The sequence below is a fragment of the Malaclemys terrapin genome, chromosome 5 (genome assembly GCF_027887155.1).
Source record: "Malaclemys terrapin pileata isolate rMalTer1 chromosome 5, rMalTer1.hap1, whole genome shotgun sequence".
Classification (NCBI taxonomy): domain Eukaryota; kingdom Metazoa; phylum Chordata; order Testudines; family Emydidae; genus Malaclemys; species Malaclemys terrapin.
This window is the reverse complement of record NC_071509.1, coordinates 43566826-43592024: the sequence shown is the minus strand read 5'-3', so window position 1 is coordinate 43592024 and position 25199 is coordinate 43566826. Positions and strand designations below refer to the sequence as shown.

General features: G+C 38.8%; 1 protein-coding gene across 8 annotated transcripts in view; it reads right to left on the bottom strand.

The window, feature by feature from the left end:
- The window catches only part of TBC1D1 (TBC1 domain family member 1), a 201327-nt gene that overhangs the window by 52406 nt on the left and 123722 nt on the right, over window positions 1–25199 (bottom strand). For 4 of the 8 annotated variants that reach the window (XM_054029703.1, XM_054029701.1, XM_054029708.1 and 1 more), the window contains 5 exons: window positions 22930–23010; window positions 18611–18885; window positions 16789–16947; window positions 14491–14610; window positions 13132–13271 (listed from right to left, as the gene is read on the bottom strand). In XM_054029703.1, coding sequence (XP_053885678.1) covers window positions 13132–13271; window positions 14491–14610; window positions 16789–16947; window positions 18611–18885; window positions 22930–23010 — 775 coding nt within the window. The remainder of the gene's footprint in view (window positions 1–13131; window positions 13272–14490; window positions 14611–16788; window positions 16948–18610; window positions 18886–22929; window positions 23011–25199) is intronic. The other 4 variants (XM_054029702.1, XM_054029705.1, XM_054029706.1 and 1 more) reach the window with 4 other exon arrangements.

Sequence of the window (25199 nt, the reverse complement as noted above, 5' to 3'; positions counted from 1 at the left end):
ACAGGAAAACTTAAACCATGTCACTTAAGGCTATAAAAGAGGGATCCATAAAATGGAGATTATGGAAATTATAAAATAAATTATCATGGTGACCAACCCTACCTCTAATCCCACCAAGAATGTATCCTAGCTCAGTTTTCCCCTTACAATTGTCGGCTCCTCTTGTGTTTTTTTCTTCTTATTGTTACCAGACATTAAACAGACATCTTAGTCTTCTCAGACAGAGTTTAATACACTAATTTACCTTCTCTCCCTTGGGAAGCTGTATCAAAAAGGAAACAGACACTTGACAATTCAGCCCTTACCAGTATTCATGAACATACAACTGTATCAATGATGGCCATGCAGTACGGCTTCCAGAATCAGAACAGGAGTCAAAGGACTATTTAAAAAAAATTTGAACATTTCAATCTTTCTTACAAATGTTTTGAAGGAAGACAAAAAGGAGAGATAAAAGGGAGAATAATTCATTTGAAAGTAATTAGAAGTGCACATTCCAGTGAATCCAACTGTCATGTGCAAAAGGTTAAACAATGTGCAACTTTCAAGACCTATAAAAGGATAGCAAGTGCACTGCGGCACAACTTGAATATCAAAGCATACTATTAGTAGAAACTGAAGGAATCAGCTTTCCTGTTCACTTGCCAACCTTATAGGATTGTGTTGACCCTGCTTTGCATCTAACCCATATAACTTTAATGCACTGTGAATGAAAAATAGCCCTCCCTAGGAAAATTAGATATAAAACTCTAATTTAAATTCATAAAATGCTTTCCTGGTTCATATTTCCTGGCTGGAGACAATTTTTTAGTTCAGAAGGTGGAAACAGCTACTGGGGAGAGGCTGTTCTAGATTTGATTTTGACAAATAGGGTGGAACTGGCTGAGAATTTGAAAGTGGAAGGCAGGTTGGGTGAAAGTGATCATGAAATGGTAGAGTTCATGATTCTAAGGAACGGTAGGAGGGAGAACAGCAAAATAAAGACAATGGATTTCAAGAAGACAGACTTGAGCAGACTCAGGGAGTTGGTAGGTAAGATCCCAAGGGAAGCTAGTCTAAGGGGAAAACAGTTCAAGAGAGTTGGCAGTTTTTTTAAGGGCACAAAAGCAAACTATCCCACTGTGTAAGAAAGATACCAAGTATGGCAAGAGACTACTCTGGCTTAATCAGGAAGTCTTCAGTGAGCTGAAACTCAAAAAAGAATCCTACAAAAAGTGGAAAATAAGTCAAATTACAAAGGATCAATATAAACAAACAACACAAGTATGTAGGGATAAAATTAGAAAGGCCAAGCCACAAAACTAGATTAAACTAGCTAGAAATATAAAGGGTAACAAGAAAACATTCAACAAATACAGTAGAAGCAAGAGGAAGACCAAGGATAGGGTAAGGGCCCTTACTCAATGAAGGGGGAAAAACAATAACGGAAAATGTGGAAATGGCAGAAGTATTGAATTACTTTTTTGTTTCAATTTTCACCAAAAAGGTTAGTAGCAATTGGATGGCTAACATAGGGAATGCCAGTGGAAATGAGGTAGGCTCAGAGGCTAAATAGGGAAAGAACAAGTTAAAAATTACTTAGGCAAGTAAGATGTCTTCAAGTCAGCAGGGCCTGATGAAATACATCCTAGAATACTCAAGGAGTTGACTGAGGCGGTATCTGAGCCATTAGTGATTATCTCTAAAAAGTCATGGAAGACAGGAGAGATTCCAGAGGGCCTGAAAAGGGCAAACATAGTGCCCACCTATAAAAAGGGAAATAAGGACAACCCAGGGAATTACAGAGCAGTCAGCTTATCTTCAGTACCCGGAAATATAATGGAGCAAATAATTAAACAATCAATTTGCAAACACCTAGAAGAAAATAAGTAATAAGTGATAAGTAACAGTCAGCATGGATTTCTCAAGAACAAATCATGTCAAACCAACCTAATAGCTTTCTTTGACAGATAGCAAGCATTGTAGATAGAGAGGAAGCGGTAGATGTGATATATCTTGACTTTAGTAAGTCTTTTGATACTGTCTTGCATGACCTTCTCATAAACAAACTAGAGAAGTACAATCTAGATGGAACTACTATAAGGTGGGTGCATAACTGGTTCTCAGAGAGTAGTTATCAGTGGTTCACAGTCAAGCTGGAAGGACATAACGAGTGGGGTCCTGCAGAAATCAGTTCTGGGTCCGGTTTTGTTCAATATCTTCATCAATGATTAGATAACAGCATAGAGAGTACACGTATAAAGTTTGCGGACAATACCAAGCTGGGAGGAGTTGCAAGTGTTTTGGAGGATAGGATTAAAATTCAAAATGATCTGGACAAACTAGAGAAATGGTCTGAAGTAAATAGGATGAAATTCAAAAAGGACAAATGCAAAGTACACCACTTAGGACAAAACAATCAGTTGCACATATGTAAAATGGGAAATCACTGCATAGGAAGGAGTACTGCAGAAAGGGATCTAGGGGTCCTAGGGGATCACAAGCTAAATATAAATCAGCAGGGTAACAAACACTACTGCAAAAAAAGCAAACATCATTCTGGGATGTTTTAGCAGGAGTGTTATAAGCAAGACACGAGAAGTAATTCTTCCGCTCTACTCCTCACTGATTAGGCCTCAGCTGGAGTATTGTCTCCAGTTCTGGACACCATATTTCAAGAAAGATAAGGACAAACTAGAGAAAGTCCAGAGAAGAGAAACAAAAATGATTAAAGATCTAGCAAACATGACCTATGAGGGAAGATTGAAAACATTAGGTTTGTTTAGTCTGGAGAACAGAAGACTGAGCGGGGACATGATAACAGTTTTCAAGTACATAAAAGGTTGTTACAAGGAGGAAGAAAAATTATTCTCCTTAACCTCTGAGGATAGGCCAAGAAGCAATGTGCTTAAATTGCAACAAGGGCGGTTTAGGTTGGACATTAGGAAAAACTTCCTAACTGTCAGAGAGTTTAAGCACTGGAATAAATTGCCTAAGGAGGTTATGGAATCTGTGTCATTGGGGATTTTTAAGAGCAGGTTGGACAAACACCTGTCAGGGATGGTCTAGATAATACTTAGTTCTGCCATGAATGTAGGGGACTGGACTAGATGACCTCTCAAGGTCCCTTCCGGTCCTATGATTCTATATTCTGAGGTAGGAACTTCAGCTTTATAATTATTGCATCTGGTCCAAAAACTGTATTTTGTTTTACATAAAAAAGAATATTTTTGTCTACATTTTCCATGGAATTTCTCTTAGTTCCACAGAAAATTTCCATGAAAATTTTCAGTTTTTCAACAAAGGTGGACATTTTCATGAGAATTTCTAAGTTGCCCAAAACCGATTCATTTTTCATTAAAAAAAAAAAAGAGTTTTGATTCCCCCCCCCCACTAGCTCTCATAATCATACTTCTACAGAATATACATCACTAGCCTGTGATCGCCAATGACGCACACATGGAGAGATTCATGGGCCTTCTGCCAGTCCTCTTCATTACTAATTGCCCTGCACAGGTGTGAGCTGGGGATGGCACTGAAGTGCAAAAGTACTGGTGCACTTCATACTTGTCATGGAAAGGATTTCTGTGCTAGTCACATATCCTACTGCCTGTGAAAGGACATGCTGGGAGCAGGCCAAATATCGGTGTTTACTCTTACCCAATAGACTACGCCCCCTGCACAATTGTCTGCCTACAGGCTGGAATGGAATCTGTGCAGCAGCTCCGCCCTCCTATATCCAGACCAATCCCTTGAGCTTGATGTGGGTGGAGTTAATTCATTATATGCATTAACAAGCTCCTGCCCTGAGAAGACTAAACAAACTTATGCACAAAGATGAGACACACAATACAATAGGCCACAAAATATTACAAAGAAAGCACTACAGTACAATATCATCACAGAGCACATGAGAAAAGTTTAAGGAAACTGGTGACTGAAAGTGATACAAATTAAGTCAAACAATATTTATCTGTTAGAGTAACAGAATTTGCAACCTATGCTACTGGACTTTATAAGCTTCAAGAGAAGAGACAAATAGAAAACATCGCTGGGACCTCACAGAGCTTCATACTTTCATAACAAGTAACTAAAATTTTGCCTTCAACCTTTTTTCAAAAGATAAAATGAGTTCCCTATACTAGTTTACAATGAGAACAGTTGTTGTATTCGCCAGTAGTTTCTTGGTCACACAATGTCATTTTTTAAATATGATTTTACCAAAAAGCCTATTTTAAAAAATTATCTCAGAAGCACATAGTTCAATTAACTTCAAATATCCAGAATAAGATGTGTATCCAGTTAGAGACCACAACATTTTAGGTAGAAAAGAGGATTTTGTTGTTATTTGTTTTAAAGAATATTAGGGGGAGGAAATTTAACTTAGAATGTTAAGTGTTACACTGGTAAGCCTGTTACAGACTACAGAATTGCTACAAGGCTCTATAATCTGACGTTTTGATTCCTGCTCCTATCAAACTTGCCCTCTGGGGTGTCCATGAAAACAAAACCAGAAAAAAAGAATTGCTATCTTACAGCCATATCCCCGTGGACATGTGACCTTTTCAGAGTTTATAAACTAAGCAAGATATGCCTTGGTCTGAACTCGGAGAGGACAATTCCAAGGAGTTTTCCCTTTTGTGCACTAGAATATTCATACTTTCTCTTGCTGCACTTCTCCCACTTCAAAATAATTAATTTTTTTAAAATAAGAAATTCTTTGCAACCCCTCATTTTAAATTGCACAAAGAAGTGGATTTCACAATAACCTTAACTCTTCCCGAACGTTTGCATGCATGTATTTCAACAGTTTATTTCATACATGATCACAATATGAGGCAATGCTGCATGCTATTCAGCTAGTAATACAAAATCAAAGAGGAACTGCATCTACTGCTATAATTGTAGATGTACAAGTACAGCATTTTGCATTATTTTACATACATGTCTGGAGTTTTTAAGTCTTCAACGGATGCTATAAAGCACATATAGCTAAAATAGTCAGAGTCCTTTTGCTTCCAGTAGAGTCAAAAACTGGAACCACATTAAGTAACAAATTCCTTTAGTCTCATACACTGTTCTAAGGGCGGAGGAGGAAGACAACTGAATAGCTAAATTAGGAGCTTTTGAAAAACTGTATATTTTAAGATAGATGTTTAAATATCAGCACTGGGAAATTGTTTTGGTTTTTTTTGTTTGTTTTTTAGCCAAGAACTTGCTATATTCTGCCAAAGCAATACTATATTCTGCTTACAAATAACATAAGCAAATGAGGTGATTTAAGACTTCACAAATTAAAACCCAGGCATTTCAATGGGCACACCAGCTGTCAGATCCCAGTGGATTACAAGTGGCAAAGTCTACACCCATAATCCTGCCCAGCAGGTCAATGTGGGCACATGAAAGCGATCAACAAGTATGTGTCTGAAGGGAAGAAAACCGAAGAAGAGCTGTCTATAAGCTCAAAAGCTTCTCTGTGTCAGCAACAGAAGTTGGTCCAATAAAAGATATTACCTCGTCTACCTTGTCTCTCAAACTTTTTGTGAGAGTAGATATTTCAAACTCTAAACTCTTTTGTTCCAATGTCAGCTCTCAGCTTAACTATTCTGAGTTTCGAGACTAAAGCTATTTCAAAAAGATCTGTCTCCTTTGAAAAGACAATACACTACATGGGCTCCAAAAGAGGAGATACATTCCAAAGTATGTTAATGAATTGGACCCATCAAATTTAAGGCACGAGGCAGAGGGTGTGTCTGCAGGAGGCCTGCTAACCCTCGACTCATGCCTGGAGCAACTAATTATCATAAGAGTGGGATCTAGAAAATAAACCTCTCTGATTAGCCTTCTGCGGAGTTGCAATATTTTCCACCGAGTTCAAAGCTGAACAAAACAGTTACATATACTTCATGTTCTCTAAATAAAGTATTATAATTAGGAAACGTAGAATGAAATGGGCCTTAGAAGTTTCTTCCCCAGGGGCCCAGCTGTAGCACTGTAAGACCTGGTCTACACTAGAAAATTAGGTCACCATAACCATGTTGCTCAGAGTTGTGAAAAATCCATACCCTAGTTAAGCCGACCTAAGTCCCCACATAGACAGTGCTATGTGGATGGAAGAATTCTTCCATTGACCTAGCTACCGCTTCTTGGGGACTACCTATGCTGATAGGAGAATCGCTCCTGTCGGTGTAGGTAGCATCTAAACTGAAGCGCTGCAGTTGAGCAGATGTGCTGCTGTAGTATTTTAAGCATAGATATATCCCAAAACAGATTTTGAGTAAGACTAAGGTAGAGAAGAAATTTTCTTTGAGGAAGGTTTAATGGTAAATAATGCTACAAAACATAAGATGATAAGCCTTCTTATAGTTAAGTAATAGTAAAACCTCATTCTACATATTTAAACTAGGATTTCTAAATATTGTAACCCAAGAAACAAACTATAATAGTTCTCTCTGCAGGAAAACAAGGGTTGTTAAAACAGTGGTGGAAGAAAGTTTCAAGTAAATAATTCACTGACTCAAATTGTATACATTTTCTGAGTTATGTGCATCAAATAAGAGAAATAAAATACAATCCATAAGTATTTGCCATTATGCACTGTTGCTAAATGAATTTATGAGTATTTTTACAAATAGTTGCTAATGTTTTATGTTTTTTTGCATAAATGATAAAACTGAAATAGTCTTTGTTTATCCACTTACCAAATAAACTGGCAAGCTTGGAGAACAGGATTCCCCCAAGACTTTTCTAGCACTATAAAGCTGAAGTATTTTTTAGGACCTGCTGTTCACCAATATGCTGTAATATTAATGCTATAATATAGTCTATTTCAAGCATGACTACAGTTTGCCAGAGGTGGAAACCGGATGAAAAGATTTTATTTCTAATATGCTTCTTTTTTTTGTATTTTTTGAAAAAATTGAAGTAATTCTTACACGCAGGGAGTCAGATATCCAAGTGCGATATAATTATTTGGAAAAGTAGTCTCTTTGTTTCATCTGAAAGCCTTCTCTGAAATTCTGAGTACTGCTAAGCAGTACTGAATTTCTCATTCTCAGAAATTATGGTTCGATTCTTATATTATATCCTACTATAATGCCCATCCCAAAACAGATCATTACTCATTCTCGAATCTGAAACTGACAGAGCTGTCATAAAAACCTTATTAACCCTCCTATTACTAAAACACCACTCACAGCTGCCAGCATGATACTTTCAGTACAAAAAATGGATTGTTTCCCCACCATTTATTCCAGGAGATTATATACACGTCTATTTAAACCTGATATTTTATTTTTATGTTAATCTCTACTAAGAATTTTTGATGTAGTGTTTGAATATGTAGCCATTATGATAAATTCTGAAAAATTATGTACTAAATCAAGAATTGAAACCGGAAATAAAACTATGAAAATATACTGCAGCACCAGATTTAATCTTTTCAGCCATTTAAGAAAGAGGGCTAACTAACAAATTAATGCTCCCACACCTGCAATTAGATCCAGAGGAGCAGACCCTTGCACTTACAGTTTCTGAGCACAATCAATGAGGCTCCATACAAGTGCAAGAACAGTCTGTGTGAATCTGACTGCAAGTTGGGGCTCAGAGAAGCATAGCTTACAAATCCAGGAATTCTAAAAGTTTTTGAACATTTTCAAAGGATTGTTTGTGATTTTTCTTTTGAGGATATAGTCATTCCCTAGAAACAGCAAAAGATTAGAATTTAATGAAGAACCAGATTATTCTGCTCTCAGAAGAAATACTGTAGCAAGTCATAATGCACAAAAGGACTAAGATCAGAAGCTACATTTTCCACTGGGAACACAACACCAGAAAGACAGAGAAAACAAAACAGTAACATACAAATTTAATATGAATTCTCAACAGTTCTAGCATGAGAAACACCACCACCTAGTGTTCATACGATTACAGCTATTCACAGTAAATTTATTCAACTGTATTTTGCTCTCTTATTAAACAAAATAATATAATAATAATAATAATAAAACATTTGTTTTTGTATTAATTTGTTTTTTGAAACTGTTGTAACACTTTACAAAGACTGTGTCCACAAACTATGTCTTAGACTGTTTTTGGTGTGTGACTAGGGAATAGTCACATGGCAATGTTCCTTCCTGCTCAGACTGGATGACCAAAAAAGAAAGGATATTAAAGAGGGCTTCATGGACACATTTTTCACAAGACTAACACACCAGGACTGTTCTTGTGATTGTGAACAATAGTTCTTCTTACTTTATGTTAATTATTATTTACTATAGTTCTATTAGGTACTTAACAAGGCAGTATATCTAGCAGCAGCCAACAGAACATTCATTTTAACAAGTCTTTCACTGGGTCATTTGCTTGTACAAAACTACTCAAATAAGTGTCACTCCAATCTAGATCTGCCTATTTTTATTTTTTGATCTAGAGATGTAAAGCTTGAAAGGTTCCATGGTTTGTGACATTTACACCCACACCCAATTTATCCTATGAAGTTTAATAGAGAACTCAGTCTTTTCCATAATATTTTTTAAAACCACATATAGCTGGTACAAAAGCAAGTATAAAGTGCTCTATTCAGTTCTTCAGGCTGATTTAGAACTTCTATAGGAAGGACCTTTTACACACTATATGTTTAAGAGTAATTTTTATAGAAGATGGTTGGTTTCATCCTTTTGAAATTCTACTGACCTGATTCTCAGGTCTGGGCAAGCTTGTCTTTTCCACTACACCAGATTATGAGGCTGTTAAGGCAACTAGCTATTCCTAGAGTGCAGAAGCATTCCAGCTACTGTACCTTTCCGTTGGCCACATCCCATGAATGCATCCTATCAAATGCATTGTCACAGAACAGCTGCAATCAATTTACAGCCTGAAGCATGAAAGTTTATTACCCCATTATTGCATGAAAACTATCCTGGTAGGAATTGTGCAAAATATTATAAGAACGTAAGAATGGCCACAGTGGGTTGGACCAATGGTCCATCAAGCCCAGTATCCTGTCTTCCGACAAGTGGCTGGCGCCAGATGCTTCAGAGGGAATGAACAGAACAGGGTAAATATCGAGTGATTCACCCCATCATCCAGTCCTAGCTTCTGGCAATCAGAGGTTTAGGGACACCCAGAGCATGGGGTTGCATCCCTGACCATCTTGGCTAATAGCCATTGATGGACCTATCCTCAAATGAACTTATCTAATTCTTTTTTAAACCCAGTTATACTTTTGGCCTTCACAACATCCCCTGGCAACAAGTTCCACAGTGCATTGTGTGCTGTGTGAAGAAATACTTCCTTTTCTTTGTTTTAAATCAGCTGCCTATTCATTTCATTGGGTGACCCCTGGTTCTTGTATTATGTGAAGTGATAAATATTTTTCCTTATTCACTTTCTCCATATCACTCATGATTTTATAGACCTCTATCAGGTCCCTTTCTCATTTGTCTCTTTTCTAAACTGAGGAGTCCCAGGCTTTTTTAATCTCTCCTCATTTGGAAGCAGTTTAATACCCCTAATCATTTTTATTGCCCTTCCCTGTACTTTTTCCAATTCTAATACATCTTTTTTAGAGATGGGGTGACCAGAACTGCACATAATATTCAAGATGGGGGTGTGCTATGCATTTATATAGTGGCATTATGATATTTTCTGTCTTATTAGCTATCCCTTTCCTAATGGTTCCTAACACTCTTAACTTTTTTGACTGCAGCTGCAGATTGAGCAGATGTTTTCAGAGAACTATCTACAAGGACTCCAAGATCTCTTTCTTGAGTAGTAAAAGCTAATTTATACCCCTCGTTTTGTATTTAGAGTTGGGATTATGTTTTCCATTGTGCATTACTCTGCATTTATCAACACTGAATTTCATCTGTCATTTCGTTGCCCAGAGACTCAGTTTTGTGAGATCCCTTTGTAACTCTTCGCAGTCAGTGTTGGACTTAACTATCTTAAGTAATTTGTTACTGTCTGCAAACTTTGCCACCCGGCTGTTTACCCTTTTTTCCAGATGATTTATGAATATGTTGAACAGCATAGGAGCCAGTACAGATCCTTTGGGGACACCACTATTTACCTCTCTCCACTGTAAAAACTATCCATTACTCCTAATCTTTATGAGTTATCTTGTACTCAATTACTGATTCATGAGGGGACGTTCCTTCCTATCCAATGACTGATTTACTCCTGGGGAATTCTTCGTCAAAAATTAAAAATTCTGCATCAAAAAATTAAAAGTTTTGCATACAATATTGTAAAATTCTGCAAATTTTATTTGTCAAAATAATACTACATAATCACGCCAATTTCAATTATTTTGTTTATTTCAAAACTAGGGTGACCAGATGTCCCGATTTTTGGGTCTTTTTCTTATATTGGCTCCTATTACCCCCCACCCCGTCCTGATTTTACACATTTGCTGTCTGGTCACCCTATTTCAAAACACCTGTCAGCAAGTATGTCTCTAACAACACAGACACACACAAGAATTCCCTCAGGAGAAGAGTGTTAAAGAAACACCTATGACCAACCCAATTCCTGTTTCTCTGCACCCATCCCCATCCAAGAGCCCAGCTGGGGGGGAGAGGGGGCAGCCACCACCAACCCCTCCCCCAGAGTCCACCCACAGGGCCCCCCGCAGCCAATACACCCAAACCTCCTTCCCCCCAAGCCTAGCCGTGGGCCCCCCCCGCCCCAGCACAGACACCAGCTCCCCTCCCTCCCCAAATGCAGCTGCGGCTCCCCCAGCAAAGACATTAACCCACTCCCTCCCAGAACCCAGCTGCCCCCTAGTGGTGACAGCAGCACTGCAGTCTGTTTCTGTGGGGGAAAGGAAATTCTGTGCAAAAACCATTAATTTCTGCAAAATTCTGCATTGCACAGTGGTGCAGAATTCCCCCAGGAGTACTGCTTACTTTACGTAAGAGCCTTTGGTGTTTGCCCTTTTCAAAGGCTTTCTGAAAATCCAAGTACACTGTATCAATTGGATCACTCTTGTCCATATGCTTGTTGACATCTTCAAAGAATTCTAGCAGACTGGTGAGGCATGACTTCCCTTTACCAAAGCCATGTTGACTCTTTCCCAACATATCATGTTTATCTTTGTATCTTATAATTCTGTTCTTTACTATATTTCAACCAATTGCTGAAGTTAACAAGTTCTTTGAAAAGAAGCCAAGATAAAGTAGAGCAGTTGTGTATATACTAAGCTAGTCTTAACTGTCCATCATGATAAACCCTTGGGAGAGAGAGATGCACAAAAGGTAAATATCTTACATTAGTAAGAAATTCAAAGTAGAAAAAGTGAATAGTAAGCTATAGTGAATGAGTTTAACACTCTGGTTTCTATTCATAAATAGATATATACATGAGGGAAGAGAAAGAAATTCACATATATTTACACAGAAAAGGGAGAAAAGTGACCAACTCATGTAAATAGATCCCCTAATTAATACTTACTGCTCACATCTTAGCTTCCCTTATTTCTGCAGCTACAATGTTTATCCAGCTGTAGATTGTTAAGACAGTATCTTGCAGCTGCAGTGCACAGCCAATCCCCAGAGGAAGAGCCAGAATAGGCAATCTAGGTGGTATTTCTTTTTTAAAAAGAGAAACTTTGAAATCACGTGTAAGACTATTTTTGTCAAGGACATCAAACTTGCAAAACTTAGCAGATTCACTGCATAACTCAAGTTAAGCAGCACTCTATATCCCTATTCTATTCAAGTTCTTATACTGTGCCCTCACCATGAGCACTTGTGAGCGATGAATTAAGTGGTGTGACTGGTATCTGTCATGTACGGTGACTTTCCCATTCCTCTGCTCTTTCCAGCAGGGAAAAAGGTGTAAGGATTTGTCTTTGTTTGTTATGAAGCACTAGGTTTTATTACAGAAGGCCAGGTTGAAGAATTGTGCTTTGCACTTGGAACTGAAAGTAGTGAGCTTTGGGGTGATGCTTTAGAGAAAAACCATACAGCAAATCTGTAAAATTACAAAGGAGGTATATAAACCCCTTTATGCTATTTGTGGGCTCCTCTTGCTCTTGCATGTTGCATTAACATTTGGCAGTCAGAAATCCTGACTCTATGGACAATGGTCTTCAGTTTCATTTTTTTTTGTTCAACTTTTAGTCCAAAATAATAAAAGCCTTGGGGGACAAGACTCCCTTTTCATTGTTCTTGGTGTGCCTTATGTAAACTCCCTATAAGATTTCTAAAAATGGTTTAAGAAATTCACAGAAATGAACACCACCTAATTAGAGGTAGGCAAAAATTCACTAGCTACTCTCTGGGAGAGTTTTTTATTTTCATCCCTTCCTACAGCTATTTTTTTAAAAAGTCAATCGATTGAGATTCCTTAAAGGAATTAAAGGAAAAAATTAAGAGGAGGGAGATAAGAAATCACTATTTAGTATGAAGGTTTAAAGAAGGCAAATGTTATGGACTGAGGGTACATAGTTAGAACTAAATTCAGACCAGTTTTAAGCAGATACAACTCCACTGTGATCAGAAATGTTACATCCCTTTTAGGGTGACCAGACAGCAAGTGTGAAAAATCGGAACAGGGGGTGGGGGGTAATAGGTGCCTATGTAGGAAAAAGCTCCAAAAATCGGGACTGTCCCTATAAAATCGGGACATCTGGTCACCCTAATCCCTTTGCACCAGGTAGATGTGAATTTTGCCTTTGAGAGCTCAGTTCTATGGCCAATACGCCAATATATAGCAATACTGTAGTTTCTTTTGATGATACATAGTGATCCTCACTCTGTACTAAAAGGCATCAATGAGAAAACAATTATTTTCACAGAATTAATTAAAGGAAATAGGTATAACAAGGTATGCCCCATCCTCTGCCCCCACTTTTCTTTAGCTAGCTGGTGTAATGCAGTCACAGATACTATTGTAGATATAACCTAGAGTTGAAAAATAAAAGCTCCATAGCTGAGTAAGCTATGCTATGACACAAAAGAGGGTGGGAAACGGACAATGGAAATGAGCCACCTGGCAGCTGATTAAATAGCAACCAAAAATTAATACAGGTAGTTCTCCTCAAGCTGTTTAAATTGTCACCACCCTACTTAGCAAACATAGGTACAGGAGATTAGTACTTCAGCGGTCATTTAGGGCTGCTTGTGTGCAGCCAGATATGGATCTTACCATCATGTCGGCTGGGAGAATCACATCCTTTCTGTGGAGTTGCCACTCGAAGGAATATCTGTTGTCTCCATGAATGCCGGCGAGTCCTTACAGGGGTGTCATTGCCAACATCCAGCTGGCTTTGTTTAGACTCATAGTCACTAAAATTACAGAGTACAAAAAGGCTTATGAATAAGTTATGACAGACACAAGAGTCGTCTAATGACATTGAAGTGTTAGGTTTCAGGGGACATAAAAACCAAAGCTATCAAGGAAGGAAGGCTGTGTCCCCCACACATGCTGGGTCAGCATCCATGTGTTAAATGGGTGAAATTCACCCCATTGCTGCAGGTCTGCACAAGGTCATATGTATCACTCAAGTTAGTGATTGGGCATATGGCTTTGTGCAGAGTTTGCTTTCCAAGATTTAATGAACTTATTGTCAATATTTTACAATTTATTTTGTGATAATACCTAAATACACACAATGTGTAGCAGGTGTACATACAGAACGGTGAAAACAGTGCATATACACACTAACAAACTTTTACATTATTTGTTAACAGCACTTTTCATTTCTCTAATGCCTTTAATTAGTGGATCTCAAGGAGCTCTATTAACATCAGTTAAAACTCTCAACTCCCTGTGAATTAGGTGCATATCATACTCCTTTTTCATATACATAAAATAAGTAACATAGTCACTTAACCTCTTTCTCCAAGTCACACTATAAAAATCAGTCACACAGCTAAAAATAGTACCCAGAAACCAGGCTTCTATTCCTTTGGTCTAATTGATAGGCTTCATAAAGAGCGTTTTGTTAAAATTCAGAATTAAATAATGAACATTTAAAAATCCCACTATTACCTCTTCTAGGAACTCAAATCATTCCTTATTTTTCTTTTTAGCTACCATGGATTGAGAGTGTTGTGGGAATTTGTGTTGAATGCTGAAGGGGACAAATAAGCTTCAAAGAGCACTGGTAGTAACTGATTTTCTAGGCCAGTAACCATTTCAACAGGCTCATTCCAGCCTGAGAACATTGATGTAGTGTGGGATGTATCCTGTATTTTCTTAATGGTGAACTGGTAATATGGATATGCCCCTTTGGGCAGGAGTAGTCAGATAGTGGGAATTAAAGTTGTATTATCACAACATCTGGGTTCAGAAATGGACAGCAGATCCATAGTCATTATAGAACAGAAACCATGGTAACCTCCCGACCTTTGATGGGATCCTCATTTAGCTTACTTCATCTATTACATGCAAGTGAATGATAAATTATTAATTTCTACAAATGCATAAAGTGCTCTAAAAATTAAAACAAAGAATCCTTTGAATGATACAGTTTTACCTCCAGGCTTAAAGACAGAACCCTACCTTTTTGCGCTCCTAAAGTCAGAGGTGTTATTTTCATCTACAGGAGCCAGAAATTTTAAGAAATTTGGCACAGAGGAGGAAGAATGAAGCTTTTTCCGTAGGGCAATACGGTAGGAGATGCTGAGAGTGCAGTTGGGAAAAGTGCAGTTTAGAATGAGGAAGTGTAAATATGCAGAATAAAAAAAAAATACACAGTGCAAGCTTCAAAACAAAAATACTTTTAGGCATGAATACCAAGGAAAATAAAGTAAAAACTAAAATTGTGTGACAAGTTCTACTCTGAAATCATATTTGGGTCACCTAACTTTTTATGAACAGTATTCATATACTTTAATAAATTAATTATCTGCTATGCTCAAGGATTCATCACCCATGTTTCAACTATATTTATTTAATCCTGTAAGAATTCATGGCTATTCTATAGCCAAACAACTGCTAAAATTGGTAGGTACATGTTCCAGTGTCCTACATTTTTGGAGGGGTGGGGGTAGAAAAAAGTTGACACTTCTGTAACTGGAATGGGGAGGGAGGGCAGCAACTGAATAAGCTGACTATGCAAAAGTGCCTACTAACATAGTAACTTCCACACAACAGTAGAATTTTCAGCATCTGATTGTTTGGGTTTGTTACTCTTGTGTGACAGGTAGAAGCACCAATCAAATCTCACTAGAAGCATTTCAGCAAATATAACTCTTGTTCCCAACCTTTGTCTCCTAAACTACCTACATGAAGCTCCTACGGCACTCAGAGGAACATTAATGGGTAGTGGTTTAACAAAAGCAGCTGAGTTAATGACAATTTCTGACTGGAATGGAAGCTGATAAAGTCATCTGGTGTGTGGTAACTAAAAGGTAACATTGCTAAGAACTAAGATATCATACCAAAATACGCTACTTGGGGTGGGTTATTCTGTATGGGCCTCTGTAAGTCTCTCTTGTTGAAGCTGTTCCACTTTGTATGAAACACTTGAATAGTCATTGAGCTAGAAAGAATTATTCTATAGCCTGATGGTTAGAACGCTCGCTGGGAAGGTAGGAGATCCAAGTTCATGACCCTACTCCAATGATGAATTATTTATACACAATGGGACAGATTCAGCATGAGATTGAGATCCCCCACACCAGAATATCCCATAACCCAATGGCTAGGATGCTCTTCTGCAATGTTGGAGACACAAGAACAAATCTCTTTTCCACAACAGGCAAAAGGGGGAATTGAACCCTGGTCTCCCACATTCGAAGTGCGGGCCCTAGCCACTGTGATAAAAGTTATAAAGGGAGGCCATGGCAACACCTCTTCCCCATCTCTTTCTGTTTTGTGAATGGTGCCTAGTCCCAAAAGAAAAAATGTTTTGACTGAAACTATTTGGTGAATTCACATCAAAGTCACAAACAGTTTCAGGTTGATTAAAATTGCATTGTTGGTGAATAAATTATTCATCCAAAAAATTTCACCCATCTCTAGTTTTAGGGAGCAGGGGTCTTCTCACCATAAGGTGAAAAGGCAGAGTGAATAGCCCTGTCTGTAATTTTCCTCTCCACAAATGCTTTGGCTATAAGGACAAGAATATCAAACTATCACTTGATATTGGGGGAGTGATAGCTCAGTGGTTTGAGCATTGGCCTGCTAAACCCAGGATTGTGAGTTTAATCTTGAAGGGGCCATTTGGGGATTGGTTCTGCTTTGAGCACGGGGTTGGACAAGATGACCTCCTGAGGTCCCTTCCAACCCTGATATTGTATGGTACTGAATAACTCTCCACAAGTCAGACTTTTATTACCCTTTTCACCTGGTCAAATTTCCAACTCTTAGCAAGTCACTTTCTCCCTCTCCCCTTTTCAACCACAAAGGAGCAGGGACCAGTATCAGTATTACTTTGAACAAGGCAGAGAGTGAAACTGAAAAATTCTGGCGAAACAGAGAGAGTGAGAGAGTCCTTGACATCGAAGCCTCAGGCACAGTTTAACCAGCACTGCTTTCTGATTCATCACAAGAGCAACTGACCCCAACATATCATCTGTGTGTGAGAGCACCTGAAGTAATTTCATTCAGTCAAAATGAAAAATTAGATCAAGTGCCCTATGATAAAATGCACTACTACAAAACGTTAGGAGAGGAGTTTATTTTCCCTTCATGTAAACACATCCCCTCTGGTAGGATTGTATTAATAATTATTATTTATTATTAATTATTATTATTCAGTCATTGTGCACATAGTGAGTGAGGATAATGCAGTGGTGTGTGTTTATGGTACAATAAAACAAACACTCCCAAAACTATATACAGCTGCTATCTCACCTCTTTTGTGCAACATGCCCACATTGTTCTCTGCTTGAATTATGCTTTAGATATTTTAAAAAAGTGGGTGAAGAGGCCGAGGGATTAAGACGAGCTAGAGGAGAGGGAGCTGAAGATTGACCAGAACAGCTTTCAGACTCGCCAACAGATGTGCTCAAACTGAACAGTGGGATTCCAGCCATGTGGGAGGGATGAGGTAAGAAAGAGAGAGAGAACAAATCTCAGAAACAGAGAAAAATGAAATGAGATTGCTTATCTAGCCTCATTTTAAAATGTCCTACTACTGCCAGATAACAATTACATAAATTTCTGATTTACAGCTCTATCTGTAAGGCACTGAGCACTGTAACCTAATCCAGCAAACTACAGAAGCGTTTGCTTACAGGCCCTGATTCAGCAGGGTACTTAAGCACATGCCTAAATTTATACACGTTCAAGTGCTTCGCTGGATTGGGGCCAAAATGCTCAGCATCTTGCAGGATGGCGTCTACATGCACTGTGGAAACTACCTCTAAACCAGGGGTAAGATTTTTCAAAGGAATCTAAGTAATTTACTAATCTAAATCTCATTGAAAGTTATTGGGATTTGGGCCTAAATCCCTTGGGCTCTTTTGAAAATTTTATCCTACAAATTTTTCTGAGAGCTCCATTTTCCCAACATCGTGTACTTATTGCTTTTATTAGCTTGCCGTAGTATACCACTAAGGGCCCAATCCTTTGAGGATTAAGTGCTCTCAGCTGTTCCCACTGACATCCTAGGATGGGACCAAAACAGGAATGGCAAAGGAAATTAAACATATATTCAACGTTTAGCTATAGTCCCACAGTAAAACAGGAATGAACTGAGAAAGCAGAAGCAAGTAGAAAGTTTTAAGGAGGCACCTGTAAAGTTAAACCAACAAGTGCTAAATTGCACCACAAAAGCCATTTAGCATTTAAGGAACAAAAAGGTTCAAAGAAGAGACAAAAAGGCAACTCGGGTTATGTTTCCTTTTAAATAACAAAATTCTCTTTTTTCACTGTCATCATCTATCTCAAGCATTTACCTTTACCACTCTGCCTTCTGCAGGAAAAGTGAGCCAGCACAGAGACAGATTTACTACTGTCTAACTTGTGTAAACCAGCAGTTTTGGCAGAGAAACAGAAGTCTACAGACAAGAATGTTTCCACAGTAACTGGAAAAAGCCAGAGAGAGAGGGAGGGTGAGGGGTGGTGGAGGGGAAGTCCCATAAAGCTTAGTGAGATTTCACAAATGTATAAGCAAGCCCTTAAAGGAGGACATCTGAAGAGTATTAGCAAGAAGACTATTAAAAATTTATTTTTGTTAGTGAAACTTTGCAGCTTAATCAAGAATTGCTTTTATTGCACTGGCTGGTTAAAACTGGACAAGGGTCTCTCCTCTGACACCGATTAGAGAATTTTTTCATTTTTTAAACAGGATTCCTCTTCATAAATATGAAATAGAGAGGCACCACAAGAACCAGCTATTATTTAGACTGCTTTCAGATACACCCAGCAAGAACTATTTCACATTAGTTGCACAGGCAAACTAATCTCTCATCATCCACTTATATCATGCTTGTGTAGTAAAATGGCTTTCTGACACTTACTGTGGAATTGCAAGTTTCAGGTTTCGTCTCCCTCCTTGAACAATACCAAATGAGCAGAGAATATAACGTGTTTTAAGCGGATGACACACTGCTCTAACACTAAGCATTACGTTTCTCTTTTGCTAAATGAACATACCTGATATGCAATGAACATCCCATAATTTGCCCCAAATATCTATCAAACAATATCCTGCTTTTAAAATGAGTCTTACTTTCGCCTGTGAGGAGTCTCTGTGCTCACTGAATGATACCTCATAAGTTTCCTTTGTGGAACAGATGGTGATGTTTCAACTGGTTCCAAAGATTCCTGGTATTCGATAGGCAAGTGACTCAATGTGTTTGCTCGCCGGCGAAAGCCTTGCTGAGGTAATTTATCAGGCTGCTCGATGGGGTGACTAACTGGGTCACTGGAGACATCTCCCACAGATCCATTGGTCTTGGCAGGAGTCTCTGGAAGTGGGCCTTCTTTTTCACACAAAGATGGTTCCTAGCAATATAAAAATATTTACCCATGTAAAATATGATTTATAAATAATAATTTGAGGTTCTCTATCCCAGGCCTATTTTTTGACACAATAAACAAATCTCCTTCCTCCTACAAAGACATTTATTTCTAAACTTTTAGTCCCAGCTGAACATTTCCTGAAAATAAATACAGTCCAACACTTACAAGCTTTCCTGCCTAAACTCAGGCACCCAAGTAAGAGTGGCTAAGATTTTCAAATAGTGTTGAGAAACTGCATCTCCCAATATGCTGGTGGAAGCTCAACAACTCTCCAAGTCCGGCAACTCTTCTTTAGATACCTAACTTTAGACACTATAGTTTGAACATTTAGGCCATGGTATCTCACACAATGACCTAACCTTTAACGTTTCATTTCTAATCAGCAAGGCAGATACATGCTATTATATTTATGCTTTATACAGGGAAAAAAGGCTGAATAGTAGTTATCCTCAACACTCTGAACAGGAAAACCTGAGACAAGAAAGGGGCAAATGAATACATGGTATGTTATTGTCATGAAAACTGAAATGTAAAAGGAAGCATTTCAGACTACACAGAATCCATTTACATTGAAGATTTAACATAAAACTGCACTTTTTATTGGATCTTTTTCTTTAAAAAAAATCACTCATGATTACAAATGCAGATGCATGAGTCTATCTAGGTACTCATATTGACCCTATGCCCATTGTATCTTAGCGCCTCACAAATAATGACTTTATCTTCACAACAAACCTGTAATGGAGAACTGAGGCACAGGCACACTAGGAGTGGAACTGTGGCCCACTCAAGTCAGGACTTATTCAAGGTCACATAGGAAGCTTATGACAGAACCAGCAACTGACCTTAGTCTCCTGACTGGTCAGTGGCCATACCACAAGACCATCCTTCCTCTCTGCTTCATATTAAATTATTTTACTAGAATCTCAAACCATACCATCAATATATAAATTCTTTACATTTCAAAGTTTAATTCTATAGTCCTTATGAATGTACAACTCCCACTGAAATCCAAAAAGTTGTGTTTACTTTCAGTGATGTTAACTAATCACCACATTGGAATCAACAATCCTGAAGCTGACGCATCATTTACATTCATTGTTGCAATCTCAGAGAATGAATAATTGCCCAAGTTGGGCCCACTAACCCTTTTCTTAGCACCAGGAAAGAAATAATTTATAATCAAAATGCCTAAAGACAGCCTAAAATTTCTGAAAAAGAGAAAGTGACATGGAGATATCAGTTCCCATCTGTTGGAGAAGCTGCCAGGATAAGAAATTCCATTATGATCTCTCAACATGTTAACTCAAAATTGCTGTTTCTTTATTAGAGAGACAAGGTGAGAGATAATATCTTTCACTGGACAAATTTCAGCTGGTGAAAGAGAGAAGATTTCGTGGTACACAGAGCTCTTCTTCAGGTCTGGGAAAGGTACTTAGGCTATGTCTACAATGCACATCTTACAGAGACCGCTATGTCACTGTAAGATATGCGGTGTAGCTGCTCTTTGTCAGCAGGAGAGAGTTCTCCTGCTGGTAAAATAAAACCACCACCAAAGAGGAGCGGTAGCTCTGTTGGCGGGCAAAGCACTGTCCACTCCGGCACTTTGGTAAAACTTTTGTCAGTCAGAGGGGTGTTTTTTTCACATCACCGACCGACAAAAGTTTTACTGATGAAAGTGTGGTGTAGACATAGCCTTTGAGTGTCACAGCTAAACAAGGTGGAGCAGATTGTTTAGCACAAGTAATTAGCACATTATGAGAGACCATTCAATGTGAAGTGGCACTTTACCACCCCTGCAGTCACAGGACAAAAAAAAAGAGGGTTTCAGTTTGTTGTAATAAACCATAAACCCACTGTCTTTATTTAAATAATGATTTTTAGTGTCTAGCAAAGTTATGAATTTAAGCTCCCAGGCTCATGTTTTGAAGGTGTTGTGCAGGTTTCCTTTAAGGAAAAGGACTGAAAGATCAGATGTGGAGTGTTTGTTTTGTGAAAAGTTTCAGAGTAGCAGCCGTGTTAGTCTGTATCCGCAAAAAGAACAGGAGTACTTGTGGCGCCTTTGTTAGTCTCTAAAGTGCCACAAGTACTCCTGTTCTTTTTGTGAAAAGTGTTCGCCTAAGGGTGATACAGTATTTTTGTCTTTTCTGATTTTTCTCTGTGAGTTCATTCAAGAGCTTAGGTCTGGTCTTCACTATGTTGCTCAGGGGGTGTGAAAAATTCATACCCCCCATGAGCAATGACAGGTTTCAGAGTAGCAGCTGTGTTAGTCTGTATCCGCAAAAAGAAGAACAGGAGTACTTGTGGCACCTTAGAGACTAACAAATTTATTAGAGCATAAGCTTTCGTGGACTACAGCCCACTTCTTCGGATGCATATAGAATGGAACATATATTGAGGAGATATATATACACACATACAGAGAGCATAAACAGGTGGGAGTTGTCTTACCAACTCTGAGAGGCCAATTAATTAAGAGAAAAAAAACTTTTGAAGTGATAATCAAAAACCAGTGGGAGAACACTTTAACCTGTCTGGTCATTCAATGACAGACCTGCGGGTGGCTATATTACAACAGAAAAACTTCAAAAACAGACTCCAAGGAGAGACTGCTGAGCTGGAATTGATATGCAAACTAGACACAATCAACTCCGGTTTGAATAAGGACTGGGAATGGCTGAGCCATTACAAACATTGAATCTATCTCCCCTTGTAAGTATTCTCACACTTCTTATCAAACTGTCTGTGCTGGGTTAGCTTGATTATCACTTCAAAAGTTTTTTTTCTCTTAATTAATTGGCCTCTCAGAGTTGGTAAGACAACTCCCACCTGTTTATGCTCTCTATATGTGTGTATATATATCTCCTCAATATATGTTCCATTCTATATGCATCCGAAGAAGTGGGCTGCAGTCCACGAAAGCTTATGCTCTAATAAATTTGTTAGTCTCTAAGGTGCCACAAGTACTCCTGTTCTTCTTTTCCCATGAGCAATGTAGTTATGCCGACCTAACCTCCCAATGTAGACAGCACTATGTCGGTGGGAAAGCTTCTCCCATTGACATAGCTACTGCCTCTCGGGGAGGTGGATTAACTACGCCAGTAGAAAAGTACTTGCCATTGCTCTTGTAGACTTGCCATTAGTAATTATGTGGTTTCACCCATATAGTGATTATCGGGGCATTTAATGCACTGGATGAGGTACACCACAAACTGTGATAGCAATGTGTAGGACTCATGGATCTTAAAAGGTGTGTCGTGAGGGGCACTGATCATTGTAGCAGTGGAAACATGTCCGCAGGTTTTGCATCTGCTGTTACGGCAGGGTCTGGTGCTGCTTTGAGTTGGTGGATCCTGGTCAGTGGAGAACTTGCTTCTGACGATTAGCTTGACAAGGTTGGAGGGGGCGTTGTTTGAAGGCATGAAGAGAGGGTTTGGAAAAGATTTCTTTCAGGATGTGGAATCCATTGAGTATGGGTTGTTATTGTTTAATGATAGCCCATAGGGGTTCCAGTGTGGGGTGGTAGTCTCATATCCAGGGATGTGGTTTATGATCAGGGGATTCAGATGCATTTTAATGTGGAGTGCACACCTGAGTTGTTTACACACATTTCTTAAGTTGCTTGCAGCAATGGGGTGAGCAGAAGGCAGAATTTAGGCCCTGATGTTGCAAGCTGATATCATGGGCAAAGCACGGTTGACTTCTATGTGGCTCTGCATGGGATTAAGGATCTGCCCTCTGGGCCAGCATGCAAGAACAGAGCTCCCCTTGGTAGGAAAAAAAACCCCACATTCTTAGCAGCAAACTATCATATTACTCGTATAGCTACATTTTTCATGTCTGGTGTTTTGTTTTTCTTCCCACACAATCAATCGGATTTTTTATTCATGAATTCATGAAAAAATAACAAATATAAGACATTAAAATAGACTGATTACACCTATACATCACATGATTGTAAATAATTTTACAAAAAAAGTTATCAGAAGATTCTCAATTTATTCAATCATTATGGTGATTACTTACTTTACTTGTGCTGCCTAATGTACTGGAGCTGTCCAAATCCACACTTCCAGAACTTTCTAGTGAACCTCTGGCTTTACTACCCTTTAGAAATAAAGTATATGAAGCAATCAGAATTAGAACACAAAAAATTGCATTCCAACAGAACATCCTTGCTGGAATTGTTAAATCACTGATTCTGCCAGTATCAAATTCAATTTCCTGAAATGCCTAAGAATAACCTGCCTCTTCACAAGAAACAGGTGCTTCCTTCAGGAAGGCCACAAATATTTTAAGGACCCTAGCAATTAATACACTCATGCAGGTCAAATTATTATTTTTTTCAGCCAGGATTGCTGTTGGCAGCATCATATCCTACAAAATATATATGTGGAAAGGGTTTGAATAATCATGTGCTTGAGACTGAATTACAACTATTATTACAGCACCTCCCTCAGACCATAAAATGAATTTTCACATTAGGCTATCTCCATCATAATGCAAAGATAGGAATTGATTAGTACAGAGGACTGAAGACTACATCTAGAGTTTGGTACAATCTCTTGGACTGCAGCCCTATTAGGTTACCCAGAGGAATGCATAGAAACCTGATAATGGGTAGCTATGCAGCTGTATTTCTATGGAGCAAACATGCTCTTGACCACAAGCAGCTAATAGTTGGCTTATGTTCTGAAGCACAAAGGTTAAAGTCCTGTATGAAATTTTATTCCAGCTGCAATAGAGTAATCCTTGACATCATCATTACCATATTCTTTTTCTGAATCTTACTAAACTTTTTGCTTCAGGACTGTCTATGCTTAAGGTTTATCAATATAGTTATATTGATCAGGGGTGTGATTTTTTTACTGACATAGCTATGCCAATAACAGCCCTAATGTAGATGCAGTTATATTCATAGAATCATAGAAATTCGGGGCTGGAAGGGACCTCAAGAAGCCATCAAGTTCAGTACCCTGCACTAAAGCAGGACCAAGTTTGACAAGGTTGGAGGGGGCGTTGTTTGAAGGCATGAAGAGAGAATTTGGAAAAGATTTCTTTCAGGATGTGGAACCCAGGGCCAGCTCCAGGCACCAGCGAAGGAAGCAGGTGCCTGGGGCGGCATGTCCGGGTCTTCTGCAGTAGGGAAGGCCCCACCACTGAATTGCTGCCGAAGAATGGAGTGGTACGATTGAGCTGCCGCCGAAGTGCCGCCGATCGGCTTTATTTTATTTATTTATTTATCCTCCCCCCTCCCGCTTTGCCGCTTGGGGTGGCAAAAAAGCTGGAGCCAGCCCTGGTGGAACCCATTGAGTATGGGTTATTGTTTAATACAGGGGTAGGCAACCTATGGCACACGTGTCAAAGGTGGCACGCGAGCTGATTTTCAGTGGCACTCACACTGCCCAGGTCTTGGCCACAGGTCCGGGGGGCTCTGCATTTTAATTTAATTTTAAATGAAGCTTCTTAAACATTTTAAAAACTTTATTTACTTTACATACAACAATGGTTTAGTTATATATTATAGACTTATAGAAAGAGACCTTCTAAAAATGTTAAAATGTATTACTGTCACGCGAAACCTTAAATTAGAGTGAATAAATGAAGACTCGGCACACCACTTCTGAAAGGTTGACAACCACTGGTTTAATGATAGCCCATAGCGTTTCCAGTGTGGGGTGGTAGTCTCATATCCAAGGATGTGGTTTATGATCATACCATTGCTCAGGGGATTCAGATACATTTTAATATGGAATGCACACCTGAGTTGGTTGTGAACCAAGTAAACCTAGACCATCCCTGACAGGTGTATGTCCAACCTGTTCTTAAAAACCTCCAACAAAAGGGATTCCACAATCTCCTTTGGAAGCCTATTTCAGAGCTTAACTACCCTGACAATTTGAAAGTTTTCCCTATTATCTAACTTAAATCTCCCTTGCTGCAGATTAAGCCCATTATTTCTTGTCCTACCTTCTGTGGACACGGAGAACAATTGATCACCATCCTCTTTATAATGGCTCTTAACATATTTGAAGATGGTTATCAGGTTCTCCCCTCAGTCATCTTTTCTCAAGATTAAACATGCCCAGTTTTTTTAACCTTTCCTCATAGGTCAGGTTTTCTAAACCTTTTATCATTTTTGTCGCTCTCCTCTGGACTCTGTCCAATTTGTCCACACATTTCCTAACATGTAGTACCCAGAACTGGACACAGTACTCCAGTTGAGGCCTCACCAGTGCCAAGTAGAGTGGGACAATTGCCTCCTGTGGCTTACATATGACTTTCCCATTAATACA